General features: G+C 41.2%; 1 protein-coding gene across 7 annotated transcripts in view; it reads right to left on the bottom strand.

Annotated features, from left to right (window-relative positions):
- Window positions 1-4,844, bottom strand: part of LOC107680031 (neuron navigator 3) — a 152,201-nt gene extending 147,357 nt beyond the window's left edge. For all 7 annotated transcript variants that reach the window (XM_016475788.1, XM_016475785.1, XM_016475787.1 and 4 more), the window contains exon 1: window positions 4,340-4,844. In XM_016475788.1, the coding sequence (XP_016331274.1) occupies window positions 4,340-4,615 (276 nt within the window). In that variant the 5' untranslated portion in view covers window positions 4,616-4,844. The remainder of the gene's footprint in view (window positions 1-4,339) is intronic.
- Between the last annotated feature and the right edge of the window lie 5,912 nt (window positions 4,845-10,756).

Consider the following 10,756-nt stretch of genomic DNA (forward strand, 5'->3'; position numbering starts at 1 on the left):
TCCTTTCATCACTTACCCTCATGCTGTTCAAAACTTATAAGACTTTCCCATTAGAAAATCTGAATAATGAGCTGGTTGTTCTTTTCCTTGGAATTACAGGAAAAAAGGGAGTGAAGCTTTTAAGCACATCAGCACAAAAATACAGTAAATAAATAATTTGTGTAAGTGATACACACAAAAAAAATGTTGTTTGGTCTATTCGCTTCAGAAGACTTGGAATATAGAGTCAACTTATATGATACGTTTTTGGTGCTTCTGCATGTCTTTTGAAGCTTGAAAGCTTTATCTTATCTGAATGAAAAAGTCTGGAAATAACATGTGGATGTGTAAATGATGACAGAATATTTTGGGTGGACTAATTCTTGTTTATGGGAGTCAGAATTAGCATTTTTATTAAATAAATGACTTGACTTGGTGCAGAAAACTCATAAGTAAGCTGAACAGCGTAAATTAATATGTCTGAATTTATCTGAATAAACAGCATCATCACTCAACCCTTGAGTAGGCACACTGGAAAAGAATATGAATTAATTATTAGATTATTTAGATTTGTACAAGTCACACCTCTTTAGAGAGTTGTTTTATAGTATGTTTCCATGCAAGTTGAGCTGTCTAATGGTTCTAAGCCTCCACCTCTGCTTGTCTAAGGGGCAGCGTCAACACTTGTCTTCAGTGTCCTGCACTCTTCCAGATAAGGAGGGCAACACGCCAGACCACCCATGGCTGCGTCATACACAGACAGAAGAACCCCCCCTTACAACCTCAAGCCTTAAAGTTTCACCACCGACAGCACCTCTGCTGCTGGAAAACACTGGCACTGTCCCCTTGCACTCTCAGCATTCCCCTGCCTCCCCATCTAACACACTGTGAGCCGTCAGTGGCCTGTTTATATTCCCTGACTTCTTAATCTCACACATACAAATCTTGAATGGGACAAGTACAGAGCTCTGGGGAACCTCGCTACTGGACTGCACCATTAAGCTTACTAAGATGAATACACATGCGTTTGTGTCTGTGTGCATATGTAACAGGATACCCTGAGATGACAACAGCCTCAAGAAATTTTCCAGGAGACATAACTGAAAAAAAAGGGTTTGTAGACCCAAATATTTTGTCTATATTATGAAAGTCAAAAAGGTTCAATGTCATATGGACAAAAACAAGTGGAACATTCTTCAAAATATATTTTTTTGTGTTCCACAGAAGACAGAAAGTCATACAGGTTTTGAACTATCCCCCCTTGAAATGTTATGCTAAAAAAAGAGCAATGCAGAGTTTTGAGTTTAAGGGAGGCTACCTTTCATTGGACAGTTACACTGTCAACAAAAATCAGAGGTGTAAATACAGCAGCCGCATTGCATCCTGTTGTTGACCATCGTGTTTTGACAGTTAAGAGCATCTGGGGGATTTCACATAACTTTAATACAAAAGACAATTCATAGAGCACAAGGAAACACATTCAAGAAATATGTAAGATGGCAAAAGCAAACGAAAGATTTGCACACGCGGAAGAACTTTTTCCTTCTTAGAACGGGATTTTGCTGACATACTTCTACACTGGATGCTAGAATAGACCGACAAACCTCAGTTTCCACATGCAGTATAGAAGACTATCTCCCCCACCCCATATGCATTCAAAGCCAAGCACTCAAAGGAGGATTTTCAAAAAGCTGTTGGGACAATAAATAATGCAATAAATGTGAGTAATAAAATATAACAGATGGATTTATCTCAACCAAACATTTCCGGATCATTATTTTTGGATCTATATCAACAGCTGTTTTATTTGATTATCTAAACACAACAATCACTCTGAACAAGAAGATAATTCGTTATGTCCCAAATTTAGGCTTGTATAACAGTGAACAGCACCCTGTGGAGTCATTCCATTTTCAAGTCAGTTGTTAAGTCAAGTGAGCGGAATGCAGAGCAACGGAAGCTGAATTAGAGAACTGCTGTGATTTTTCATTTACTGTACTACAGTAGTTCATAAAAGTAGGTTTAAATTAGAAAACATTTCCTTATTGTTCATATTTCCCAGACACAGAAGACAGTTAATTAAAATATCCTGTTGTTTCCTTCTATTTGTTCTCTTTTTCTCACATATTTTCTCTCACCAAGCCTTCCACAGACACTCAAACATTCTCAAACATACCTTACTGCCCTTATTCTCAGGTGTATAAAGTGTACAGCGTCAGCTAAAATCAGTCCACCAACCAGACCAACCACATATTTCCTCTGTTTATCACGGGATACTGCACTTGTACAACCGTCATTTTTTATACTCTTCAACACTGTCATGAGATGAGGCCCTTGCAGGCTCCTGTGGATGACTTCTCTTACAGCCGTCTAAAAGAGCTTCTACAGCACACTCGCAGTCTGTCCACACATTAGCCGTTAAGTTGCTCCATGGGTTTACTTTAAATCTTGCTCTGCTGAGCTCTTGTTTGTTTGGAAACTTGATAAATAGCACCGGCAGATCACAACACTGCCACTGTGCAGTAGACTGATGTCCTCAAATGCAAAGTTTGTCATGAATTTGCTGTCCCGGCACACGATTCAAATCAAACTGCAGTCGAATAAAGCCTGTGTCAACACTAAACAAGGTGAATGTGCTGCCCTCTGTGGGAATGATTACAAACATGTCCAAACAGGCATGTGGGTATAAACAAATCTACATCTACTGAATAAATGCACTCTGACATGCCACTGCATTATGATCTTCTCTAGCCCCACCAACACTAGACTGTCAGGAGAAAGTAAGTACTGTCTCAGGCTCTTCAACCCTGTAAAGGAGAGCTGAAAGACCTGAGTGGACAAGCTCAAATTAGGACTAATTGCTCCCTTGTGACCAGTCAGGAAATGACAGGTGGGACATTTCTTTAGTTGAGGAGACAGAAATACACTAAAAAGTCGGTCACATTATATGACATTGTTTATTAACATTCTAATATGTAGTGCTCACTCAGTTGTGCTTTATGACCAGTCTTAACATTCCCACTGCATTTTTAAAAGCAAAATACAATGAAAAAACAAATCTAGTCTTTCTTCTCACTAAAGGTCATGACGCTTGAGTGAATAGTGTCATAAGGTCACAGAGCACTGAGTTAATAATAAAACACACTCCCCTCGTTCTTGGCCCCGCTGCCCTGCAGCAACCCTGAACATTTGCGACTGTGGCACCAGAAACCCTGAGCAGTCAACCATGACCCTGCTTTGAAGTTAGCACACACTTCCTGCAAGTTACAAGAAAATCCAGCCTTTTAGGCCTTTTACAACGATCTGGACGAGCTTACTAAGCAGGAAAGTCTTTTCCTCACAGTCTTTTTATTTTTTTTCCTCCAGTTTTGACAGGCGGGCGTAGCAAAACCTCAAATGAATCTACTTGGCGGGATTTTTGAAAGATTCTCACTTCCTTCACTCAAAAGCACCCCGCCTTCCTTCTGTCTCCACACTGGTTTCCTGCCAAATGTATGAAAATTGCTTTCAGAAACCTTGGCATACTTTTGTTTTGAATGGGAAAGAGTTCACAGCAATCTATACAAGTCTGTCATTCGCTAGCAACTGTGCCTTTTTAATATAGTGATGCCTGAGAAAAGAGCAGTAGAGCAGGGGAGAAACACCAGCCATCTATCTGTAACAGAGCACCACACATGGGGGATAGGGAGTTAGTGTTCTGCACTGGTCCACTACACACAAGGGTTTCTCAGGTAGCCGAGTCTCCCCCGCAAACACCCCCCCTAAAACTGCCCCCACGCTTCATTTCACAGATAGAGATCTTAATAGCCTCAGCAGAACTATTACAACAGGTTGCTCGTAAACTGGAAGTATCAGCGACATGAATTACATGGTTTGTAATGATAAACTAGCCATGCTCAAACAGTACATGATACAGCAATGTGTGTTTTCCTTCATATATTAAAGGGATAGTTCAGTCAAAATTTAAATTCTGTCATCATTACTTCACTCTCATGTTGTATGACACTTTATTCTGTGGTAAAATCAATCAATCAATCAATCGATCAATTTTTTTAATGTAAAGCATTCAAATTCATACAAATGCACTACAGCTTAACTGCTACCATATAGAATACAAATGTCTAGACATGACAGATCTATGGCACCTGCTAAAATTTTGCAGTGGTCCACCAGGCATCTAGCTGGTCTATTTCCAAACATGCATGCAATCATAATTCCACACAAATCAAACAAGAACCGCTACCAGCTTGAGGAAACATGAAAGCCACTTTTAGAGCGAATCAGTACCTGCTCTAAAGACCAATCCAAACACTGCACATGTTGAATGCCTGGATTACATGCCATCATCAGTCTCACTGACCTTGCAGATCTTGCTCTCCTCTGCCTCTCTGCTGCTACGTGCCAAAGTTGTGGCTGGAGCCGGGAGCAAGTTTGACCTCCTATCATGGATCTCTGTCTTGAGTGACAGTTGACAGGAAAGCATAGAAGATTCCGTGACTCTGAGCTCTGAGCTCCTGGGTGTCAGTCCATGTGCCATGCTGCTTCTCCCAGTGTTGCGGATGGGCAGTGCAGTGTGGATGGGTTTGGACCCCACAGCCGGCTGCCGTAGTTTCGATGCAACGCCAACTACCGGCATAGTCCCTCAGAGTGCAAGTCGCAGAGAAATAAGGAGAGGAAAAAAGTGGAGGAGTTGTCTCTCGTGGCTTTCTCCCACAAGAGAGAGAGGGAGAGAGAGAGAGAGAGAGAGAGAGACAAGAGCTCTGTGTCTGCTCTTGACGTCCGGCAGGGACTGTAAGAAGTGGGAGGGGGGCGAATGGTCTCTTAGAGAGTGCTGCTAGCGGGAGAGAGTGTGGACACACTCATTCTGTTGCCGACAGCGTGTGCTGCTCTCAGTAACTGAGAAGGCTCCTCCACTACACATTCATCCCCTCCTCCTCACTCTCTTCCACTCCTCCTCTGACACAGCGCCACTACAAAACCAAACAGCTCTTGGGGGCGTGAACTTCCCTGGAAGGTAACCACCACTCTGCTCTCCTCACTGCCTGATTACCCAGACCTGACTGAGTGAGTCTCTCTCTGCACACACACCTCTACACACACACACTCTCTCTAACTCTCTGGTTCCTCCTCTGTCATTTGAAGAACATTCCACAGCAGCGTGTCACACTCCGACTGCAACTGTCAAAACAGTCTCTCGGTAACCCAGCTCAGATCGGTGGACATAGACACCTCACACTGGCTGCAGCTGGAACAACTGAATGCTGTGATGAAAGAACGAGTGCAAAAAGAACACTCGAAAGACAGGGGAAACGTTTGGGGTTGTTTGGAGTGAAAGTAAGTCTGTATATATGTGATGGCCAACACAAACAGATGTTAGAGAAGGTCTACTCTCTTTAATCCCGGAAATCCACACTAAAGTTGTTTGTCTAGTTCCCTGGATTTAGCTGCCAAACTTGCTGTCTCTAGCTTCCTTATTTTTGTGCTGTCAACTTTACTTTCACTCTCATCTCATCTATCATCCCCGCCCAGTTCATGGAAATAGTTGGTGAAGAATCAGAAAGACAGGAAGGCTCAGAGACTGTGGACTGATAACAGAATTTGTGTTAGACATTTTGCATAGCATTTGAGGTGGGTGAAGAGGAGAACCTGACAGTGGCGCTGACAGCACTGGCACAGACCTTCCTGCTAATTAATATCAAACAAATAATCAGGGCATTTTCTTGTGTTTAGCCCAGGAGATACGATTCATGTCCCATCAACAGAGGACAAACGAATCATTGCCCATGATCACTAAACAGTCTGTCATTTTGTACCTGGCAAAATGCCTGCATACATGGATTTTCATCTGTGGTGTGAAACTGAGCAGCCCATGATATATTAAAGACTTTATTAAGTGGGCAAAATATGACATGTACCATGGTTTTTAACAGCCGTTAGCCCGGTGTGAGACTTAAAAGGGAGTGAAAGTTTTATATGGAAAGATCCCATCTGGTTCAGTTTAAAAGCAGGGATGTGTGGAGGAACAGCAAGGATTTCCACTACATCGGAACACTTTAACACTGCAACGTTCAGTTCCTAAGCCTACTCTGAGCACCTACAGTTTATTTAATACCTCAAGGGATAGACTCAACACTCTCAAAACTAAGCCTAAATGCTTGTCTGTTTGGTATTTTTAGAATCAAGTGCATTTAATGAGATGATGAACATTGTTTTTTTTCCCCACGTTCCACCTTTAACATCATATTTTACTGTAGAGTACAATCCAACGATACTGCAAGGCAATGAATGACACCTATACCTTCATTCTGAGAAAATTATATACAATTATATATTGAAAGAAACTGCTTTGATTTACTCTTCAGGATTCCAGGTGCTCAGGGGATCACATGTAACTGAACGCTCCAGGCAGGAGGTCGGATTCAACACAACAGTGTAGTCCGAAATTAATTTTCATTGTCTCTCTTGCAGAGTTCATCAAGCCACTCTGGAAAAGCACTGCTGAACGACGTACTTCCAGCTACCTGTGTTTTCCGAACACACTGCGGTGAAGCTGAGCTGAAAGTCTGCTGCTAACCACCTTGGAGAAGCCAAAGTCAACAGGAGCAAAGCAACCTCCAGGTTCAGTTCCATCTGAGCTCAGTAGGTCATGACTAGTGTGCTGTTCAGACACTCAACCACATTTCTCCACATCTGAGCCCATACTCTAAACGAGCTGGTTAAGTGGGGACAAAGATCATAAAACATGATGAGGACGATGATGGGAATGACAGCAATATTGTTGTTGATGCCGCAGGGGGATGATGGTAATCATAGAGTTTACTCCCTCGGGCTTGTCTAGTGAGGCACAGTTGACAATTGTGGCCTGTACCTCTTAAGTACCATAATTCCAATAACAAACAATGTGTCTTATGAGATTGGGCATGAGCAATGCTCCTTGGAAAAGGCTAAGAGCCCTGACAAGATCTAAATTTACAGCTTCAATCTCTATTTCTGAATGTGGGCTCAGCAAAGTTGCTCCATTCTAGGTGGCCTCCAATGCCACAGTGGAGTATCTTGTGGCAAGGAAAAGGGCATTTCAACAGGACCAGGGGAAGGGGTGGGCTGAGGGAGAAACCTCAAGATTTTCGGGTTGGGGGAGAATTATGGAAGACCCAAAAGCCGCAGCCCAAGAGAGGAAATAGGAACTCAGCATCCCAAGACTCAAACCTCATGGCCAAGCATCATAGCGTGTGATTAAGTCAACTTGCTGCTTTCCACGAAAGAGCCTGGAAGGAAATCTGCTGCTGTGTTTGCTAAGACACTCTCTTTTCTCTCTGACTGATAAAAGCAGGGTTTCAGCATTATACAATGAGCCCAAACGCGCATTGGGAAATCTCCAGCTGACTTGCTCCCAGTTGCCACATTCAACCATGAATTGGAATATTGTGAGAGGCCCGAGGCTTTGCTCTGACCAAAAAATCCCACTGGTTATAGAAACAGAAATACCAGACAGAACCAAAGCAGTGGTTCCTGATTATATGGAACATCCCTGCGTGGAGCCTTACATCAGAGAGTGGCCTGCGCTCCTGTGAAAACAAGCAGAGAGAGAGAGAGGGATGGGTTGAAAGAGAGACTGAAAAGAGAATGAGAGAGGGGTTGACCCTCTTGCATCCCCTCTGGACCGTTCCTTGTCAAAACAAATCCCTTGAGAGGCTGATAGTCACGCACCTGGTCCCCACCACAAGCACATGCTTATCTCGCCTCTGCATATAGGATGGCATGGAAAAGAAAACACACACACAGGGTGCTGGAGTCATGGATTCCTACTCCCCAATCAACCTTTGATGCCATCCATCCTCTCACCCTCTGCCTGATGGGCTACAGGCTCCAGAGATAAGCTTTATATGGCACTATGATGGTATTCATTTTTCATCATTAGCATCAGAAGAGCACTTCTTGAGATTCCCTTACCATGCTAATCCTCGTGAAGACTTCTAGTCTGGAGTGAATCATAGAGTATCAAAACATGACAGGGGTTAGAGGTGATGGAAGAACATCTATTCAATTTATTATTCATCATTTCTTCGTATTGAATTCTTGAGCCCTTAAGGCCACCGTGATGGAGACAAGTAGTGAAACAGATTGAAACAATTCATTTTAGTGGGAGCAATTGTGCTCTATTTCATATTCAAAGGGGTTGGAACAAATGGAATGTGAACTATCCTTTTTCAAACGGCCAAACTTATAAACACGCATTTAGCAAAAACGTCAAAGAAATTCCAGCTACATGGAGAACATGTTTGGAGTGGGTGGCTTGGCCACAACCCAAAAAGGAGTGGGTGGAAACAACACTACATTGAATCAAAGCCGCATCCTGCTTCCCAGCAGAAAATATTTTACTTTCACCCAACAACAGAGCTGCCACTTTCCTACTTAGTGGTCAACTTCATCTACAGCAATCAAACCTCAAAACCTGCTAAGTAATCAAGGGCCAATGACATATAACCATGTATGTGATAAAGAAAAATCTATTAAAAAACTGATTTAAAACACCTGTGCCAAAATCAATAAACTCTTTGCAATTATGTTCATTCCATTTAGCTTGAAACTACCATATTAAAGACAAGAAAAAAATTGATTTTGATTACTTTAAAGAGAAAAATAATCAAGTTAAACAATTTTCTTATACATGTGAGTATACACATCTTAGTCACTACTAAAAATAATTTAAAGTAAATCTTTTTTTTCTAAGAAACCAAACTGGTGCAATCATTCAAAGAATCATTCTTTTAACAAGGTTTCATTCTTCATTTTGATTTCATGACATGAAACCCCCTTGTAACTTCTTGTAGATTCTTGTAACCTGAAAGTAACATGAAAGGGAGGTCAGTCATCAATCCAAACAAGAGGAAGAGGCCACCACAACACTGGGCTCAGTCCCAACCAAAGATCCCAGCAGAATAATACTAACATGGAAAAGCACAAAAGAAGATCAGTGAACACTCAGCTGCCCAGGAGTCAGCAGTTATGTAGCCAAGGTCAGAATAACAAACACAGACAAACTGTTAAAGGTCCAGCCCTCTGAGAGACTGACTGAGGGATTATTGGGTCCAGAAATGTGCACACCAGACATTGTGAAAAATACAGGGAAATGAAAACTAATGATTAACGCCGGGGAAATAATCACAAGAGCATTATGAATTATGTTTAATCTTCATTATCATAACCAATATTCACACAGTTGCTTCAAACTTAGAATCTAAAGGCCCCGATATACTATATAACTATATAATATAGTTATATTACATATAGTTATATATACTGTATATACTATATAACGAAATCGAAGAACAAACTGATGTGACATCATTTCGAACAAAATCATGCCAAAATGAAATTTGCTTTGTGTTCATTTAGGGAGTTCGATATGGCTTGCCAAAATGAACTCTCCGGGAAAGCTGCAAACCACCTTCGTACTACCATTGGTCTGTGACAATAATGTAATAGGAGGTGTGCGCTGAGGCCCCACCTTCTTTCATGCAGAACTCTTTTCTGGCTCACTTCGCCTGTCCATCGAGGTAAGATCTCCGTGGGTGAAAACATAAATAGACTGGAAAGCCGCTTTATAGTAGAAAATTAAATTGTGCTTCTGTTGAAGACACTGACACTGTTTTTCATGTTTGATACTGTAAAGCTACTTGCTTTTAAGCAATCTATTAAATAAAATGCCATAAATAACATGAAGTGACTTTACTGAAGTCCTACTTTGCAGAGATCATACTAACATACCCATGTTGCTATGATCAGATGCTTTTCTTATGCTTTCTATTAAAAAACATGTTCGGATGTTCGCTAACAGTATATTGCTGCTCACGTATTTCAAACTTCGTTTTACCCCTAAACGAAGAATGAAAAAGAACTTTGCTGTGAATATATTGGGGCCTTAAAGGTCAATGGAAAATACTCATGAACTTTTTTAATTAGAAATAAACATTACTTACATTATGTTGAGCAAGTCTAATGAAAACTATATACAAAATTAAACAATACAAATAAAAATACATCGATACTGTAGATCATTCAGAGAGACCATACTGCTTCTCTGAGGCTCGATATCAAGCCCTAACAGATTGCATCCACACACACAGCTGGCTCATCAGCAAATAGTCTTTTCACATCAACACTAACACACCAGCATGCATTCCAAGGTGGCTTATCCTGGCACAAGTTCCTTTAACAAACAGCATGGAGTCACAGCCATCCAATGCCTTACAGGGTAAAAGCATTCACCAAAGCCAAGGATGGGCGGCTGACAAACGACAGCTAAACCTAACCTCATATAGTAATAAAAAGGTGAGATCCTTCAGCACTGAGTCATTAAGAGTGTATTTTATATTTCAATTTCAAAACACAACTGTGGATATCACCCAAAAATAACAAATAAAAAGTCAGGTGGTCAATTTATCAACTATACAACAATAACAACAAACAAACAATAAATAAATACATTATTTAAGAAAATAAAAATAAACAGCTGCAAAAAATGTGTCATTCAGAAACCACATGCCTTTTATGTCACAACTCAGGTGAGGGGCGGGATGTTTATATGCGCACTAGAGACAGTTGAGCCAATCACAACACACTGTGCTAGCTAACCAATCAGAGCCCATCGCCTATTTCTGAGGGAGGAGCTTCATAAAAGAAATAAATGATCAGTACATTTCTCAGAGAAGGGACAGAGTGGTGTGGAATAAAGGTAAATTATGTGAAAAATAATGCGTTTTTTTTTTTAAACGAA

The sequence above is a fragment of the Sinocyclocheilus anshuiensis genome, unplaced genomic scaffold (assembly GCF_001515605.1).
Source record: "Sinocyclocheilus anshuiensis isolate Anshui unplaced genomic scaffold, SAMN03320099.WGS_v1.1 scaffold200, whole genome shotgun sequence".
In the NCBI taxonomy this organism is placed as follows: Eukaryota; Metazoa; Chordata; class Actinopteri; order Cypriniformes; family Cyprinidae; genus Sinocyclocheilus; species Sinocyclocheilus anshuiensis.